Below are 19297 nucleotides of genomic sequence, written 5' to 3' on the forward strand. Positions count from 1 at the left end.
AGTGAGTTGAAGGTACACTGAAACCAAAGCCTTGAGACCCTGTAGCTGCTTTGGTTGAACGGTTCAGCTGTGTCTGTGAGGTTGGGTGCTGAGGTCCCTCCTGCCAGGGTGTCTCAGAGATGAGCACTTCTGCCCACCTCATGGTTTTAGATCCATGCCACATCTCTGCAGCTGCTTCCAGGGGTGTTGGGAAGGCTGTGTGGTTACTGCAGTTTCACAAGGGAAGTTTGGCACCTTTAGGAAGCTTTTTAATTACAGAAGCAGCTCAGGGGTGGAGTGTGTTGGCAGCAGCCATGGGTGAAGTTTTCCTCTGAGCTTCCAGACCCAGCATTGAGGCTTCTTGCTGAAATGTGGGGCAGGTGTTGCCCACTCATGTACAGTGTCAGCACAGATGGCATTGGGGTGAAGTAACAAAGTGCTTTCGTTGTGCAGGGGGTTGGTATTGCCAAGGATATCCTCCCCAGGAGGGGGATTTTCCATGAGGAAGTTGGGAAGTGCTGTTGTCTGCAGGGAGCTCTGCTGCAGGGTGCTCAGGGAACAGCCAGGAAGCCTCGAGGTGTTTCCCCTTCACCCTGGCTAAATGCTTCCTCAGTGCAAGGTCTCAGGGTCTGCAGAGGCGTTTCTGGGCTCCTAGGAATCAGCTGAGCTGCTGGAGTTCCCAGTCTGTGCTTTGGGGGTGGCTGATGCTCTGGGGAGGCACCAGAAGTGACCATTTCCAGGTACCTCTGCTGCCTCCTGGCTCCTTGTGACCTGCAGGAAGAACCTGGGGGGATTCTCCTGAGGAATGTGCAGTGGGTTCTTACTGAGGACATGGCTCTGCTGCCTCTCAACTTCTAGTAGTAGTATTAAGTAAAGTAGTATTAAGGCTGTTGGAGTGAGACTAAACTCAGATGAGACTTTCCAAGGAAGCTTCTCGTGGCAGGGAGCAGAGGACTTCACTGAAACACTGAAGTGATGCTTTCTGCTGCTGCAGAACTGTTCTGCTGGTCTGGTGGGTCTCTGGCACATCCCTCCCTCCCTTTGGAGGACACTGCCAGTCCTTCAGGATCTGCACAGCTCAGGTGCTTTTCTTTTCCCTCAGCATTCCCTGGGGAAGTGTTGGCACTCACTCTGGCCTTACAAAGGTGATTCCCTGCTCTCTGCTCCTGCTTTTCTTCTCATCCTGAGCATGGTCCTCACTTCAGTTTTTCCAGGAGTCCTCAACTTCTGGGTGAAGCTCTTGGCAGACAGAGCTGAAGCCCTGAGCTGACCCACGAGCTTGCTCTGATGATTGCAACATCAGAGGAACAGCAGAGCTGGAGTTTCCCTTTGGTAACTCCCCAGAAACAAAAATACAGGCAAAAGGGTTTGTTTATTTTTAGGAACTCCCTGCTGATTTGGCTTTGCAGTGGTTGCAAGTGCTGAGGACACTTACCTGGCCATGGCAAAACTCTGAAAGGAATCTTTAAACACCAAACCAGGAGCAGTGGCAGCTGGAAGCTCAGGGTTTGGCAGCTGTATATGTGGGGTTCTTCTTTGTGGCATCATTTCTGTGGTGTCCTTTTCCAGCATCATTTCTGTGGTTTCCTTTTCCAGCATCATTTCTCTGATGTCCTTTTCTAGCACACATAAAACCTGACAGCTCTGAAGTGCCAGGCAGGGAGCTGAAGCTCTTCCCAAGTCACTAACAAAGATTTGGGAGGTTGGCATTGTTGTCCAGAACCCCAGACAACCTGGGAATACCCAAGTGGAGTAGCTGCTTGCTGCTGGCTGGGGGGAGGTGTGTCAGCCTGTCTCCTGTCTCATTTCAGCATGCCAATGAAGATGTGGAGAGGATGCTGTTAGGAAACAAGTGTGACATGGAAGATAAAAGGGTTGTCCCTAAAGCAAAAGGAGAACAGGTGAGTGTCAGGCCCCAAAACTGGCTTGTCAGAGTAAAGCCCCTCAGTGCCCTGACTGCCCACCCTCTCCAAGGGCTTGAGGTGCCACCAGGGGATGTGCCAGGGAGCCACCAAGGTGGTTGGGGTCACTGGGGGGTTGCCAGGCCAGGGGATGTTTTCCCAGAAGCTGCACTGCAGAGAACTGCCATGAACTTGACAAGTTCAGCTGCAGTTTCTGCTTCCTTTGATAAATAAAGATTTTTCAGGCATGCTTTAAGGTGTGACAGGCTTGTGGGGTAGCTGTCACCTCATGTTCAGACACCTCACTCGTAGTTTAATGCACTTTAATTTCTATTTATGAGTCACCAAGCTCCAAATCTTTCTTTGTGACTGGCAAGAATGTTCCCTGCTCATCAGGTGCTGTTAATCCCAAGCTGTAGCAGCACCAGTTGAACAACTCAGTGGTTGCACTGACCTCCTCCTAACCTCCCTCTTTTCTCTTTTGCTTTAGATTGCTAGGGAGCATGGTATTAGGTTTTTCGAAACTAGTGCAAAAGCAAATATAAACATTGAGAAGGCATTCCTCACGTTAGCAGAAGACATTCTTCGAAAGGTAGGTGCTTCCAGGGTGTTTGTCTGAAAACACTGAATAACCTAACCTCTCAGCTCCCTTTTTGCCCTCAGTCCTTACCTGAACTGTTGCAGCTTCATGCTCAGGCACAGGAGGCCCTGAAAGAGGAACAGGGGACATCTAAAGCATTATTTATTGTAGGGGTGATGTATGGAGTGTAATACCCATCAAAGAGCCAAGGAACATAAACTTGTGTGGCCCTTAAGCTCCTGGTGGTGGTGTACATGTGCTTGGAGCTCAAATCAAACCTTCCAGGTGGCTTGGAAGAGAGTTGTCCTTTCCCTGCCACCATCTCCACCCACAGCATTGTCTGGGAGCTCCTCAGCTCCTGTTGGGAAGTTCAGGTGGGGTTGATAGATCATGGGTTGGGTTGGAAGGGACCTTGAAAGGTCATCCAGTCCTCGCCCTGAATATCTCCAGGGGTGATAAGGGGCCCTGCCCACCTCTGAGTCAGCTCTGTCCCTTCCCACCTTGTATCCCATGATGAACCTTCTCAGCATCCCCATTTCTTTGGAGGTTTTGTGGGAAGTTTGTAATGCAGCTGAGAGGAGAACATGGCTCAGCTGGAGGTTGGTGAGCCCCCCCTCCTGAAACAGCAAGTGTGCAGTGAGGCTGGGGGGGGTTTGTGGCCTGCACCTGAATCTCTGCATGCCCAGAGCTACAAGGTACTGCTCCTCACACCTTCCACACGTGGGAAATGCATCAGCTCCCAGGAGCTGCCACTCTGGTGGCAGGATTGAGCTGGGCTGGGCCTGTGAGTGGCTCCAGGGTTGGTTCCAGTTAGTTGGAATCTCATAATCCCATAGTCAAGAGCTTGGTTTACCCATAACCCCTGTGCCAGCACATTCCTGCATGCCATCAGGTCATGCCTCTCCAGCACTGGAACTCTCTGGAGCAGAAGAGACGTGGACTGGACAACTCCAGCAGATGTGCTTTGCTCCAAAATGGGGCTTCTTCTGTGCTCCAGCTTAGCAGAAGGGACTCTCCCCTTCCTGGGACTGTCCCCTTCCTGGTACTGTCCCCCTCCTGGGACTGTCCTCAGCCCTGCCCTCCACTGCTCTCCTGCCCCAGTGCTCTTAATGCTGATGTGAGTAAATTGGTTAGAAATCTAGTGCAGTCACAGAATGTCAGGGGCTGGAAGGGACCTCTGGAGATCATTTGGTCCAACCTAGAGTGGGTGGCACAGGATGATGTCCAGGTGGGTTTGGAATGTGTCCAGAGATGGGGATTCCACCACCTCTCTGAGCAGCCTCTGCCAGGACTCTGCCACCCTCAAAATCAAGAAGTTCCTCCTCAAAGTCAAGAAGTTCCTCCCCAGTGTCAGTGCTGAGTCTTGGCAGAGGTTCAGGGGCTGAATCCTCTCACCACAGGTGTGTCCTGAGCACACAGCTGGGTGGTTGCTGTATTTCTGAGCTGTTTCTTCATCAGTTTCTTGACAAGCTTTGAGATCCCTGGCCTTTGGTAGGTGGGAGGTCAGGCCACCAAGTCCCTTTGGACCTTGACATTTTTATTTTTGGGTCTCAGTGGAGCTGCCTGAGGAAGAGGAGGGGTTTGCTTTCTCAAGGCTGTGCCAAAGAGAGCAAGAAAAGGAATCCAGAGGTGAAACTGCAGGGTTCCTGTGGGTGTTCAGCTTCATTTCCAACCAGCTGAGAGCAGATGTTGGTGTCTCACCACAACCACTTGGGCTTTTGCTGGGGTCTAACCAAGTTTCCCTCCCATATGCAGAGGAGCTGTTCTGCCTCTTCCTGCCTGGGGAGCTGCCCTGCTGCTTCATGGGGAGGCAGATGCTTCTGAACAGCCCCTCTTTATCCCTAAATTACTCTGTGTTTTTTTTGAAGGTCGTGAGTTCACATCACTGAGCTTCAGCTTGTGTCAGCTGCACACTGGGATTTGCTGCCTCCATCACAGGCCAAGTGTCAGGAGTTAGGAATAGTTTGAGTTTACTTTGGGGTGATCCAAGTTCAAAAGTTTATTTTTTTTTTAATTTCCAGCTTTCCAGTTGCTCTTTATTTTAAAGAAAACAAAAAAAAACCCCAAACAACCCCACAGCCCACAAACCCTTTAAATTGGTTTTGCATATTTCTGCTGGCAAGGAGTGGAAGGTTCTTTTCATTTTACATTTTACTGCAAGTTCTTGGTGGGGGACTTTAAAAAGTGTTGGACTGGATGATCTTGAAGGTCTCTTCAAGCAAAGACATTCTGTGATTTCTGTGGGGCTTTGTCCAGAGCTTCCTGCTCACAGGAGATCCAGATCCTTGTGAGCCGCTGGCTCTGCACCTCAAACCATTTCAGAATGTCTCAGGAACTCTCTAACTTTTTTTTTTTTTTTTTTTTTCCACTTTTTTTCCTTGCAGACCCCTGTAAAAGAGCCCAACAGTGAAAATGTAGATATCAGCAGTGGAGGTGGGGTGACGGGCTGGAAGAGCAAGTGTTGCTGAACCTTCTCCTCTCTCACCAATCGCCATCCACCGCCCCTTTTTTCTCGCTGCAAAACAAACCACTCTGCCCGTTTTTAACCTTAAAAACCAATGGTTTTGTTCCTCATCTTAACAAGCTCCTGTCTCCCTTGGGTTTTTCCGTTTAGGACGGCTTGCATACTCTTTAATTTTCTCAACAAACATGTATAGGAAAATCATCTCCGTGACTTCATTTTTCTTTCTGTTGTTCTTTTGGTTTTATTCCGTGCCACCTCGCTCAGCCCACCGCTTCATCTTGGTTGTATTATAGCCCCGTTCCTCCTGCCATCTGAAACATCTAGCAGTCATACTCTTCTCAACTCTCTTCTGCAAATTGTATAAGAATAAAAAGTTAGAATTAACAATTTATTTTGTACAACAGTGGAATTTTCTGTCATGGATAACGTGCTTGAGTCACCGTGTTCTCGTAGACGCATCAGCAAAAAGAGCCAGGAAAACATTGTCTGCCTTGAGTCTGTGAATGGGGTTTATTTGTCCTGTGCCTTATGTGGAAAGGAACTTTTGTTTTCACTTTTTATTTTATTTTATTTTATTTTTTTTTAAATCTCTTCTTCTGGTGGAAGCATGTGCAGGAGACATCCCATCCATACTTGATGACTATTTTAAAATACTGAACTCTTTTGTGATTGCTTTCTGTACTTGTTGGTGTAAATGCATCGAGGACTAAGGGTGGTGCAACAACAACAAATAATAATTAATGACATTTAATCTGCTGTGTCTCCTTTTTGGTGACCTAACCCTTCAGAACTGTTCCTGCTGCCATGTTTGTGGTTTTGTTTGTTTTGGTTTTGGGTTTTGGGTTGTTTTTTTTTCCCCTCCCCTTCTTCTCACTCGCGGCTCTTTCCTTTTGCCTGCATGCTGCTTTTCTTTGCATTTCTTCATGGTGTGATGTGTTAATTCAAAAGGATGGCAACCCGGTATGTTTGCCAAAAAAAAAAAAAAGAAAAAAAAAATTAATACAAAGCACTGATTTTAGCTTTCAAGGTAAAAATGTTGAGGATTCCTACTAACTTCCCTCTAGCCAGTGTCCGTTCACTAGTACCTCTCCTCTCTCTCCTCCTGCATAGCCGTTGGGTTTTATGATATGGAAGAGTTCTTTGCATGCACTAGTTTTCCTATGGAGGGTGATGTGGTTGTCTACTTTGTGTGTATGAATATAACATGCAATCCCCCCAGAACTGACAGCAGTTAACACGAACTTTTTTGAAGTTCTCTCTTACCCGTTCGCCCGCTCCGAGACGTCGCCCGCTGGCCCAGCCCAAGGGCTGAGTGCAACTCGGAGTTAAAAAAGAAAAATAGAAAAAAAGGAAAAAAAAAAAAAAGAGCTGGCAGTTTAATTTATTACCTCCCTAAAAGTTGAAAAACGGAGTAATTTGGGATTTGGGTCAGTCCTGCCCTTGCCTCCTGGCCGAGTGGACTTTGTCAGCTGCTCCTGGGTGTAGGTTCCTCCCGCTTTGCGTTCAGAACCCCGCGTGGGAGAGCTGCTCCTGCCAGGGGGGGAAATGATATTTTTAATTGATGATGCTTCCTCCCCGAGCCTCACCTTCCCCCGGGGTGCTGCAGGAGTCTGTGCCTCGCTCTGGGGCTTGGGGCTGCCCCTGGGAAATGCTCCAAGGAGGAAATGACAACGCCGTTGGGTTGAACGGGAACGGTGTTTGAACAGTGAAAGCTCTCCTGCTGGAATGCCTGCCCAGGGAGTGACTCCACCACCACCACCACCACCACCACCGAGCTGGGTCCCTTCTTCCCCTCTGCTGTTTTGGCATTTTGTCTCTGGTGTTGTTAACCCTTCCCTGGCCCAGTGGCTGGTGGGGTCAGGCAGGACCGGGCAGCGTTTGTAAATAGAGTCCTGGCTCCCTGCTGGGGACAGCTGCACTTTCTAACCTGATCAAAAAGGGAAAAAAAAAAAAAATAATGGGAGAAATAGACATCAAGGGTTTTGGTTTGTTTTATTTTATTTTTTTTTTAAACGTGATCTTTTTATTTGCTTCCAGGGGCTCTGCTCCCTCTGTGTAAACCCTCTGTAGCCACTGTGTTCATTGGGAGCCCAGAGCAGAGGTCAGGCCGCTCGCTGGTTCCACTCACTCCCTTCCCTCCCTTCCCTCTTAATAAAATGAAATCTTTCCAGTCTGTCTACTTCTGTTGGGATAAAAGAAAAAAAAAGAAAAAAAAAAATACAAAAACCCAAGCAAACCATGGATTTTAACCACGTGGCTTTGTTTTGTGTTGTGGAGTGCAAGGCCCAGCCGAGGAGGAGTGAGCAACAAGAGTCGATGCAGAATAAAAGAGAAAAAGACAACCAAAAAAAAGGAAAGTAAGAATAATAATGATGATGATGATGATGATGATGATGATGATAATAATAAATCACGTTGGAGGAATTTGCTGTAACTTTTATTCCTGCTGGTATCTAAAACTCCCTGCCTAGCACACTAACTGCTGGTGAAACCTCTTCTGGGAAGACACCCCCTTCCCCAGCCCCTGCCTGGGATGAAGCCAAGGCCAGCCTGGAAAAGGTCATAAAACAGAAATTAAACCAAAAAAAAAAAATTAATGTGCTAAAATTTGGTCAGATCTCCTCAAACCCGAGGTGGGCTCCCTCCTCCAGGTGTGAGCTCTGCTTCCTGCTCAGTGCTGCAGGGTGGGGGAGTGGCAGTGGAGAACAGAAACAGAGCAGCAGCAGCTTGGAAGGTGTAAGGATTAATTCCCATGCCTACGATTTTTTACTTAATCTTTTAATATTTTTGCTACTCCACTCTGGCTTTTTATTTAAAACATATTCTTTTGTACCACTTACTGTATCAAATTGTATTAAAAAAAAAATGAAAAAAAAGAAAAAAGAAAAGAAAAAAAAAAAAAAAAGGTCACTGTCCCATTCTTGGTGGTACCAAGAGCAAATAAAAGCTTTTATAAACTTGCATCGCTCCCTTCCTCGGCCCTTTACATTCCCTTTCCCCAAAACCTTGCCTGGGGTTGCCCCACGGGGGGGTGGGTGCCAGGGCTGGGGCAGGACCCCCTCCCAAAGAAACCAGTCCTCTGGTGGGGCTGTGGGTGCTCGGGTGGCTTGCTGGGCAGCAGGAGCTGGGAGATGAGTTGGGCTGCAGCTTTCTGCCTTTTCCTCTCAGCAAGCTTCAAGCTGTTGTTTTTCCAGAGCAGGATGGAGCCTGGGAGAGTCCCAGGATGGTGCTGGTGTGGGTGTGGGTACAGCCAGCTCTGTCCCTGGGAAGCTCCTGTTCCTTGGGGAGGATTTTTACAGATGAGTTGGAGGAAAAAAAAATAACCAGCAATTTCAGCTCCTTCAACCTGCAGGTCCCATGGGGGTGCAATCCAGGGGGGTTCCAGCAGCCTCAGCAGCCTCCTGGATGGGGTTCCTGGGGTCCTTCCCCACCGAGCAGGATCCAGTCACCATTCCCAGTCATGGAATGATGGAATTACGGAATGCTGCGGGTTCTAAGGGACCTCAGAGCACCTTCCAGTGCCTGAAGGGGCTCCAGGAAAGCTGGGGAGGGACTTGGGACAAGGGCCTGGAGGGATGGGAGCCTGCGAGGGGGAAGGGTTTGCAGCTGGGAGAGGGGAGATGGAGAGGAGATCTTGGGCAGGGAGGGAGGGAGGGAGAAATGGTTTGGTTGGACTTGGTGATCTCCAAGGTCCTTTCCAGCCATGAGCATTCTGTGATTCTCAGGTGTGGGACATGGGTTAGTGGTGGCCTGGAATAAGGTGATGTCCTGGCTGGGCTGGAGTGGGCTAGGAGAAGGGGGAAGGGTTTGGAGCTGGGAGAGGGGAGCTGGGGATGAGATGTGAGGGAGGAATTGCTTGGGGTGAGGGTGCTGAGCCCCTGGTTGCCCAGGTTGCCCAAGGAAGCTGTGGCTGCCCCATCCCTGGCAGTGTCTCAGCCCAGGTTGGATGGGGCTTGGAGCACCCTGGGCTGGGGAGGGGTCCCTGACCATGGCAGGGGGGGCACTGGGGGGGCTTTCAGGTTCCTTCCCACCCAAACCAGTCCCACCCAGTGGGGAACATGCCCGTGGGGTCCAGCTCAGCTCTGCTGCTGAGGATCTGGTGCCCTGTGCCACCGCGGTGACATTTGGGTGAGGGATTCCCCGGGGTCTCAGGGACCCCACAGGGACCTTTCCCCACAAACTGTCCCGCAGCTCTTGGCATCCTGTGTCTCCTTTATCCATCCCAGTGAATCCTGAGACCTTCCCCATCCTCCTCCTGCCAAATCCCTGCTTGCTCTGTCCCTGTCCCCGCTGGGGGGGTCTCCATGATGGTGTTGGACTCTCTGGAGGGTCCCTGGGATGGCGATGTCCTTATCGGCCCCTCTGTTACCCCCTCAGCCCCGTCCCCACCTATAATCCCTTCCAGCCTTGCTGTTTCTTTGGGAACCCCCTTTTGGGGGGAGGAAGGGGGGGGGTGTCCCAGCGCCTCCACACCGCACCCCCTCCCCCGTTCCCGGGCAGCGGGAGAGGGCAGGGGGCGGCGGGGACGGGGACGGGGGGAGGAACGCGTGGGGACGCCCCTTGCCCCCTTCCCTGGGCGACCAAAAGGAGCTCAGGCCCCACCAGGAACCCCGGACGGACCCGGGGCCGTGGGACTGAACCCCCCCGGTCCTCCGGAGGGCTGCGGGAGATGGGGCTGAAGCCCCCCCCCCCCCCCCTCCCGGTATCCCCAGAAAGCTCCGGTCGATGGAGCTGAACCCCCCCCCCCCGATCCTCTCGGTGGGCTCCGGGCGGTGGGGCTGAGCCCTCCGGTAGCCCCCGGCGATCGCGTCCCCTTCCCCGGGGACCCCCCGCTTTCCCCGTCTAAGGGATGGGTGATGGGGGGGGGGTGGGTGACCCCTCCCCGCCGCCTCCCCCCTGCCCCATGGCGGTGTGGGGGGGTCCCTCCTGTCGGGGCGGGCGGGCAGGAGGGGCCGGGGGCGGGCGGGGGGCGGCTCCCGGGCTGCTCCGTTCCCCCCCGCCCTCCCCCCGGCCCCGGCCCGGCGCTGGAACCCGGCGAGGCCGCCACCCCCCCCCCCCCCCTGCGGCCCCGGGGCCGGGCTGAGCCGCGATGCGATGGAGAAGCTGACGGCGGGGCTGGGCCGGCTCCGCTGGAGCCCCGCGGCGCTGCCCCTCGATGCCATCGTCAGTCAGTGCCGTCTGCCCACCCTGGTCTGCCTGGGGCAGGGTGAGCCGGGGGGGGACATGGGGGGAGAGAGGGAGGGATGGAGGATCCGAGGGGAGATGAAGGCTGGAGGGACGAGGAGGAGGGGGGAGGAAGGCTGGAGGGACCAAGGAGGAGTGAGGGAGGCTGGAGTGATGGGGAGGAGGAGGAGGAGGGAGGAAGGCTGGAGGGGTGAGCAGGGAGGGAGGATGGAGGGATGGGGAAGAGGAGAGGGGAAGGTTGGAGTGGTGGGGAGGAGGGAGGAAGGGTGGAGGAATGAGGAGGAGTGAGGGAGGAAGGCTGGAAGGACGAGGAGGAAGAGGGAGGCTGGAGTGATGAGGAAGAGGAGGAGGAGGGAGTGATGGGGAGGAGTGAGAGAGGAAGGCTGGAGGGACGAGGAGGAGGAGTGAGGGAGGCTGGAGTGATGGGGAGGAGGAGGAGGGAGGGAGGAAGGCTGGCGGGATGGGGAAGAGGCAGGAGGGGGAAAGACTGGAGGGGTGAAGAGCAGGAGGGAGGAAGGGTGAAGGGAGGAGGAGGAGGAAGAGCAGAGGAGAGGCGGGAGGAAGGCAGGAGGGCAGGTGAGCCATGTCCAGGCTGCCAGGAAACGTCCAAGGCCTGTTCGGACCTTTCCCCGTGGGTCGGTCCGGGGGCAGGGGCTGGGGGGTCAGGGTCCGGGTGACACACCGGAGGTGGTGACACCGAGGCTGGCAGGGACCGGAGCCACCGTGTCCCCTCACCGCCCCCTCCCCTCTGGATTAGGATTCTCGCTCTGGAGCAGAATCCACCCCCTAGAGCAGGATCCATCCCTCCAGAGCAGGATCGATCCCTTTTGGAGCCGGATCCATCCCTCTGGAGCTGGAGCCATCTTCACTTTTGAGCTGGATCCATTCCTCCAGAGTCGGATCCGTCTCCTCTGGACCAGGATCCATCACCTCTGAGCAGGATCCGTCCCTTTGGGAGCAGGATCCATCCCTCGGGAATAGGATTTCCCCTCCAGAGCAGGATCCATCCCTTCGGAGCAGAATCCATCCCTCCAGAGTTGGATCCATCCCTTCTGGGGCAGGATCCTTCCCTTTTGGCTCAGGATCCGTCTCCCCCGAGCAGGATCCATCCCTTTGGGAGCAGGATCCATCCTTCCAGAGTCGGATCCATCCCTTTGGGAGCAGGATCCCTCCCTTTGGGCTCCGTGGGTGCTTTGGGGGTCGGGGTTCTGCCCCCCCGTTCCGGCCCCTCTCAATAAACTTCTTGTTGGCGGCGGCTGCGGCTCCGCCGGGGGGGGACAAAGAAATCGTTTCCTGGGCAACCGGTGGCGCTTGGCAGCACCTGCTCCTCCCCCTGTCCCTCTCTGTCCCCCTCTGTCCCCCTGTCCCTCCCTTTTCCTCTCTGTCCCTCTGCCCCCTTTTCCTTCTGTCCCCCTCTCTGTCCCTCTGTTCCCCTCTGTCCCCCTGTCCCTCTCTGTCCCCCTGTCCCTGTCCTTCTGTGCCCCTCTCTGTCCCCCTGTCCCAGTATCACCCCGTCCCCCTGTCTCTGTGTCCCCCTGTCCCTCTGTCCCTTTATTCTCCTGTCCTCCTGTCACTGCGTCCCCCTGTCCTTGTGTCCCCCTGTCCCCTTGTCTTTGTGTCTCCCTGTCCCTCTGCTCCCCCATTCCCCTGTCCCTCTCTCCCTCTGTCCCTCTGTCCCCCTGTCCCTCCATCCCCCTGTCCTTCTCTCTCCCTGTCCCCTCGTCCCTCTGTACCTTGTCCTTCCGTCCCTCTGTCCCTGTCCCCCTGTCCTTCCATCCCCCTGTCCCTCTGTCCCCTTGTCCCCCTGTCCCTCTGGTCTCCCCTGGGTGCAGTGGGGAGGGTGTGGGGATATGGGGGTGTGACATGGCTGTCCCCTGCCCCAGGGGAGCGCGTGGAGGGGGTGACAGCCCAGGACGTGCTGCTGCTGCACTCCTGCCGGCAGTGGACCACGGTGACAGCTCACAGCCTGGAGGAGGGACACTACGTCATCGGCCCCAAAATCGACATCCCGCTCCAGTACCCAGGTGGGGAGGGACTGGGGGGGATGGGTGTCCCCACCCTGAGGCTCTGGTGGATGAACTGGGCGTGACCCAGTATGGACCAGTAAGGGGGAGGAGGAGGGACTGGGGTTTGAGGGCTGGGGTGGAGGGACAGGGACAGAGGTGGGGACAAGGATGGGATGGGGACAGGGATGGGGATGAGAACAGGGATTGGGGAGAGGGTGGGGACAAGGACAGGGATGGGGATGGGGACAGGGATGGGATGGCGTGGGGACAAGGATGGGACGAGGACAGGGATGGGGATGGGGACAAGGAGAGGGATTTGTTAGGAACAGGAATGAAATGGGATGGGGACAAGGACAGGGATGGGGACAAGGATGGGACAAGGACAGGGATGGGATAAGGAGGACAGGGATGGGGACAAGGAGAGAGATGAGGACAGGGATGAGGGATGGAGGAAGGACAAGGACAGGAAAGGGATAGAGAAGGGGACAGGGAGAAGGACAGGGCTGGGACAAGGAGAGGAATGGAATGGGGTGGGGCTGTGATGAGGAGAAAGCAGGGATGGGGACAAGGCCAGGGCTGGGTCCAGGGTGTCCCTTGGTGGTGCAGAGGAGGGTGCTGAGCTGGCAGGGTGGTGGCAGGGAGCTCCCTGATGTCCCCTGTGGGGATGGCCCTGGTGGTAACGAGTCCCATTAATGAATTAATTACAAGCTGGGGGGGAGGGTCCAGGGGGGCTGGTTCAGCCCTGTCCCCAACCACCACCCCACATCTCCCCAGTGCCCCCGGTGTCTCCCCTGGGTGGGATTAATGTTCCCCTCAGCTCTGTCCCTGCTGTCCCCAGCAGTCACAGTCCTGCTGCTGGCCACTGCCTCTGCCACCACCCTGCTGATGTCCCCACCCCGGGTTCCTACATCCAGGGGGGGTTTCTGGGGCCTCTTTGGGGTGATGATCCCCCCTGCCAAAGCCCCCCTTGATGTTGCTCTGGTGTCCCCTTGGACACACGAAGCCCTCAGAGGTGTTCCCAGAAGCAGCCCTGGGGGTGGCTGCCCCCCACAAAGGGTCAGGCTGACCCCGAGGAGGGTCCCAGCAGGTCCCTGGGGATGGGCTCCTCTCACCTCCATGGCTCTGCCTGTCCCACACAGGGAAGTTCAAGCTGCTGGACCAGGACCGGGACATCCGTGAGCCCGTGCAGTACTTCAACAGCGTGGAGGAGGTGGCCAGCATCTTCCCAGACAGGGTCTTTGTCATGGAGGCCATCACCTTCAGTGTCAAGGTCAGCATGGGGACAGCAGGGAAGAGTGGAACAGGAGGGGAATGGCAGGGAGTGAGGCAGCAGGGATGGTGGGGGGACAGCAGGAGGGCACAGGGGGACAGCAAGGTCCCAGCAAGGGATGATGGTGGGACAGCAGGGACAGGAGGTGGGACAGCAGGGACAGGAGGTGGGACAGCAGGGGCAGGAGGTGGGACAGCAGGGACAGAAGGTGGGACAGCAGGGGCAGGAGGTGGGATATCAGGGACAGGAGGTGGGACAGCAGGGTATGGTGGTGGGAATCAGGGGTTGGGGGATGTTGGAGTCAGTGGTGGGACACCAGGAGAACATAGCAGGACATCAGGAGGTGGTGGTGGGACGTCAGGAGATGGTGATGGGACATCAGGGGGTGCTGGTGGGACATCAGGGGGTGCTGGTGGGACATAAGGAGATGGTGGTGGGACATAAGGTGATGGTGGTGGGACATCAGGGGGTGCTGGTGGGACATCAGGAGGTGGTGATGGGACATCAGGAGGTGGTGGTGGAACATCAGGGGGTGGTGGTGGGACATCAGGGGGTGGTGATGGGACATCAGGGGGTGGCAGTGGCTCACCAGGGGTTGGTGGTGGCTCCTTCCAGGCTGGTGGTGGGACACGAAGGGCCAGTGGCAGGGCAGCAGGTCCCACGGTGGGTCTGTGGGGGCCTGGGGGGTGGTGGTGGTGGTGCAGGTGGTGTCGGGGGAGTTCAGCGAGGACAGCGAGGTCTACAACTTCACCCTGCACGCCGGGGACGAGCTGACGCCGATGGGCCAGGCAGAAATCCTCTGCGCCAGGAGCGTGAGGGAGAAGTCCCGGTTCAACAGCATCCTGAGGAAGCTGGGCAAGGGCAGCCCGGGGGCAGGAGCCCGGCAGGTGAAGGGCAAAATGCCCTGCTTGATCTGCATGAACCACCGCACCAACGAGAGCCTCAGCCTCCCCTTCCAGTGCAAGGGCCGCTTCAGCACCCGCAGCCCCCTGGAGCTGCGCCTGCAGGAGGGGGAGCACACGATCCGCAGCATCATCGAGAAGGTTCGTCTCCCCGTCAACGTGGGGGTGCCCAGCAGGCCCGCCCGGAACCCTTACGACCTCCACTCCATCCGGGAAGGGCACTGCTACAAACTGGTCGGCATCATCTCCAAGACCGTGGTCCTGTGCTGCATCCTGCGCCGGGAGCAGCTGCTCCCCTTCCATTTCCTGCTCCTCACCGACATGCCGCGCTTCCAGCTGCCCGAGGGCCTGCTGGCCGGAGACCCCCAGCTGGAGAAGCTGCTGCGGGACATCTCCTCCTACTGCCAGGACCGCTTCAACCCCGAGGAGTACTCGCGGGCGGTGCGGGAAGCCAAACCCGACCTGCCCGAGGAGAGCATCGGCCCCCGGCGCCTCCGCCTCTGCCTCCCCTCCTGCTCCCGGGAGGATCTCGGCCGCCCCTTCCAGCGCCTCACCCTCTGCTCCTGCCTCCCCCGGGAGCCCCCCCACACCCGCTGCCAAGGACCACGAGGGGGCGTGGGGTCCGGCACCCCACGGCCACCCGAATTCCCCGATCCTGACCGGGAATACGTGACCCCCGACTGGGCTGAGCCGGAGCCGAGGACTCAGGAACCTCTGGAGATCCCTTACGAGGAGCTCTGGAGCAACCCCAACCCCGAGGGCTGCTGCCAGCCGGGGGGGGGTGGCCGGCAGGACGCGGTCACCTTGGGGGTTGTCACCCCGCTGGGCTCCCCGCGTCGTCCCGGTGTGGCCGGGGATGAGCCCCGTGGGGACGCCCCCCCCCCCGTGCCACCCAAATCGGAGGCGGTAAGAGACCCCGGGATGGGGGGGACACCCTGGGGTCACCTCTGGGTGGGGGTAATGCCATGGGATGGCTGGGGAGACAAAGCCCGGGACACCCCTAGACTGTGGGCATCCCATCACCAGGGGGTACCCCAACCCTCAGGACACCCCAGGGGCACGGGGTCCCCAGGGTACCCAACCCCAGGGGGTCACATCTCTAGGGGTACCCAAACTCTCGGGACACCCTTGGACCACGAGTTCCACGAGGAATCCCATCACCAGGGGTACCCCAGCCCCCAGGACACCCTTGGACCATGAGTTCCACCAGGGCTTCCCAGGGCTCCCCATCACCAGGGGTACTCCAACCCCCAGGACACCCCTGAACCATGAACTCCACCAGGGCTCCCCATCACCAGGGGTACCCCAAACCCCAGGACACCCCAGGACCATGAGGTCCCCAGTTCTCCCCATCACTGGGGGTTACCTGGATCTCTTGGGCTTCCCAGCAACACGGGCTCCCCACATCCCTCGGTGTCCCCCTCACCATGGGGAACCCTCATTTTTTGGGGGGGAGGGGTCTCTGCACCACAAGGCACCCACCTTTTGGGGGCTCTTTTCACCATGGACCATCAGAACCTCAGGGCTCAACCCAAGCTCCCCCCATCACCCCCCTACCTCCACGGTGCAGTGGGGGCAGAGCCTTGGGTGGTACCTGGTGGTACCTGGGGGACTGATGGGGCTCCCCCCCCAACCCCACAGGTGAAGGAGGAATGTCGTCTGCTCAATGCCCCCCCAGTGCCCCCCCGGGGCAGCCGCCCCCCGGACCCCTGCAGCCCCCAGGACCCCCGGCGCTGCCCCCGGATGGTGCCTGCAGCTTCCCCCAGCCCCAGCCTCTCCTACTACTCCTCGGGGCTCCACGATGGGTGAGTGGCTGCAGCCCTGGGGTGCTGGAGGTGATGGGACAGCCCCATGGAGTGGGGCTGGGGGGGTGGGGATGCAGCAGCCCCCAGGGTGGTGACCAGAAGGAGATGGAGGGGCTGGAGAGTGTCCAGAGAAGGGAATGGAGCTGGGGAAGGGGCTGGAGAAGATGGAGAAGGGTGTGGAGAAGTTGTGAGGAGCATCTGAGGGAGCTGTGGGTGCTGATCCTGGAGCAGAGGAGGCTGAGGGGAGACCTTGTGGCTCTCTGCAAGCCCCTGAGAGGAGGTTGGAGCCAGGGGGGGGTCGGGCTCTGCTCCCAAGGAAGAAGGGATGGGACAAGAGGAACTTTTGGCACACCTCAAGTTGTGCCAGGGGAGGTTTAGGTTGGAGCTGGGGAAGAATTTCTGCCTGGAAAGGGTTGTCAGGGCCTGGCCCAGGCTGCCCAGGGCAGGGCTGGAGTCCCCATCATGCCTGGAAGGGGGGGGTTGGGTGCGGGGTTGGCTGTGATGCTCTCAGAGGTGTTTTTTCTCCCCCCTGAACACTCCCATGCTGACTCTCCCTTTCTCCAGGTCCGTGCCCCGCAGCAGCCCCCCCTCACCCGATGCCTACTCCCTTTACTGCTACCCCTGCACCTGGGGTGACTGCAAAGCCGGGGAGACCCCCGGGCGCCCGCTGCCCCCCCCCACCCAGCCCCCTCCCATCACCTCCTGGTCGGACCCTTGGGCACACGCCGAGGCGGGGGTGGGGGGCGGCTCCTCCACGCCCCTCTCGGGGGCTGAGCCCCCCCTCAAACCTTTCCGCAGCTGCCCCCGCCTCAAGCCCCCCCACCCCCAAAAACGTTTTGCCCCCTTCGGGGCTCTCAACCCTTTTTCCATCCCTCCCGAATGGTCCGAAAGCTCCGAGTGGTCCAAACCTCCCCCTGCAGCCCCCACCGCCCCTTCCTCCTCCTCCTCCTCCTCCTCCCCGGAGCCCTTCGCCCCCCAGGAGGACCCAGCGGCCCCTGCACGCCCACCCAAGGAGGGGGACAGCCTCCTGCTCCGGGGGGTGTCCCCGCTGCCCCCCACCATCCTGCGTGGGGCTGAGGGGGGGGTCACCCGTCTCTACCTGTCACCGGGAGTCCTCGAGGCGCCGCCGCCGCCCCCGCTGCCTCCATCCTCCTCCTCCTCCTCTTCCTCGGGGCGGGCAGGGGAGAGGGGAGCAGCCCCCCCGCCCGCCGCCCCCCGTCCCAGCGGGGATGGGTCCCCGTGGCTGCCCCCGGCGGAGCTCTCGGCGCTGTCCCTGGAGGAGGTTTCCCGGTGCCTGCGGTTCATCGGCCTCCCCGAGGACGTCGTCGCCTTCTTCTCCCGGGAGCGAATCGACGGCAGCATCTTCGTGCAGCTCAGCGAGGAGATCCTGGCCGAGGACTTCCGCCTCACCAAGCTCCAGGTGAAGAAGATCATGCAGTTCATCAAGGGATGGAGACCCAAGATTTAGGGTCTCCAGCCCCCTGGGACTGCCCGGGCTCTGCCTCTCCTGTTTCCCCCATCCCTGCACCCGTCTGGGGCACCCCACGAGTGACGGTGCCCTTGCCCCGTGGGCTGGGGGGTGAGGGTCTCCTCCTCCTCAGCCTCCCCCTCTCCTTTTCTGTTTTAACACTGGATGGGATTTCGGCCCCAACCGGGCTGGAAAACACTGGAGTTTGAGTTGATGTGGTTCAGCTTAATCCTTGTGGATTAGAGTAATAAAGGTAGGGGAGAAAAAACCGAGGCAGCAGAGAGGGCTCCTGCTCAGGGATGGGTGGGAAGGGGTCTTGGAGGGGTTGAGGGGCTCTGGAGGATGCTTCCAGCCTTCCCATGAGGTGGGGAGAGTCCTCCTGGCAAGGAAAAGCTTTGGGAGCTGCTCCAGGCTGCCCACAGCCCTGGGGGGTTCTGGGGCTCTGGAAGGTCCCGGCCTGAGAGCCTGGAGGAGAGAGGGTTTGTACAGCATGGAGCCAAGTGCCACCCCCTCTGCTTCTCCCTTGGGTGGGGGTCAGGGGGGTGGGAGTGCTCCCTGGGGTCTTCAGGGTGGTTTTGGAGCAGGGGATGGGGGCTGTGGGGCAGGGGTCTGTCTCCTGAGCTGTGTTTCTGTCCTCTCCATCTCTCCTGGCTCCATGACCCGAATGGGCCTGGCCTGGCCACCCAGCATCCTGGAGATGGAGATTTCTGGGAGCTGCTGGGAGGGCTGGAGCAGCTCTGCTCTGGAGCCAGGCTGAGAGAGTTGGGGGTGTTGAGGCTGGAGAAGAGAAGGCTGCACCGGGGAGACCTTAGAGCACCTTCCAGTGCCTGAAGGGGCTCCAGGAAAGCTGGGGAGGGACTTGGGACAAGGGCCTGGAGGGATGGGAGCCTGCGAGGGGGAAGGGTTTGCAGCTGGGAGAGGGGAGATGGAGAGGAGATCTTGGGCAGGGAGGGAGGGAAGGAGGGAGAAATGGTTTGGTTGGACTTGGTGATCTCCAAGGTCCTTTCCAGCCATGAGCATTCTGTGATTCTCAGGTGTGGGACATGGGTTAGTGGTGGCCTGGAATAAGGTGATGTCCTGGCTGGGCTGGAGTGGGCTAGGAGAAGGGGGAAGGGTTTGGAGCTGGGAGAGGGGAGCTGGGGATGAGATGTGAGGGAGGAATTGCTTGGGGTGAGGGTGCTGAGCCCCTGGTTGCCCAGGTTGCCCAAGGAAGCTGTGGCTGCCCCATCCCTGGCAGTGTCTCAGCCCAGGTTGGATGGGGCTTGGAGCACCCTGGGCTGGGGGAGGGGGCCCTGACCATGGCAGGGGGGTTGGAATTAGGTGACCTTTAGGGTCCCTTCCCACCCAAACCCATGCCAGGGTCCATCCCACAGCCCATAGTGAGGTTCCCGAGTCATGGAATCATTGAGGTTGGAAAAGACCTCTGAGATAACCAAGTCCAACACTAAACCAAACACCCTCATGCCCACTAAAATCAGGTCCTCAAGCTCCATGCTCGCATCTCTGAACACCTCCAGGACCACACAAGGACCCTGGACCCCCCAAACCCTGTTCTGCATAGAGCTCCAGCAACACGGCGGGTTGGGATCAGATGTCCCCACCCCAACTCCAGCTCCTCAGCCATGAAGGACCAAACCACCACAGGCAGCTCCAGCACAACCCTCCTGCCCTGGGGCAGGTCCTGGGGGGCTGGGACACCCCCTGGGGAGGGCTGCAGGCTGCTCACCAGCTCCACAGC

General features: G+C 57.8%; 2 protein-coding genes across 2 annotated transcripts in view; both read left to right on the forward strand.

The window, feature by feature from the left end:
- Positions 1 to 7503, forward strand: part of RAB10 (RAB10, member RAS oncogene family) — a 47133-nt gene extending 39630 nt beyond the window's left edge. Inside the window, exons 4-6 of the mRNA XM_008505989.2 lie at positions 1791 to 1880; positions 2371 to 2472; positions 4845 to 7503. Of these exons, the coding sequence (XP_008504211.1) occupies positions 1791 to 1880; positions 2371 to 2472; positions 4845 to 4928 (276 nt within the window). The 3' untranslated portion in view covers positions 4929 to 7503. The remainder of the gene's footprint in view (positions 1 to 1790; positions 1881 to 2370; positions 2473 to 4844) is intronic.
- A 2515-nt stretch (positions 7504 to 10018) lies between these two features.
- On the forward strand, positions 10019 to 17559 carry GAREM2 (GRB2 associated regulator of MAPK1 subtype 2). The gene is made up of 6 exons (XM_030468805.1): positions 10019 to 10130; positions 11992 to 12132; positions 13254 to 13384; positions 14089 to 15192; positions 15928 to 16091; positions 16656 to 17559. The coding sequence occupies exons 1-6, from the start codon at positions 10019 to 10021 to the stop codon at positions 17557 to 17559; spliced, it is 2556 nt and encodes an 851-aa protein (XP_030324665.1).
- Positions 17560 to 19297: the final 1738 nt, after the last annotated feature.

This window comes from Calypte anna, unplaced genomic scaffold (assembly GCF_003957555.1).
Source record: "Calypte anna isolate BGI_N300 unplaced genomic scaffold, bCalAnn1_v1.p scaffold_86_arrow_ctg1, whole genome shotgun sequence".
NCBI lineage: Eukaryota > Metazoa > Chordata > Aves > Apodiformes > Trochilidae > Calypte > Calypte anna.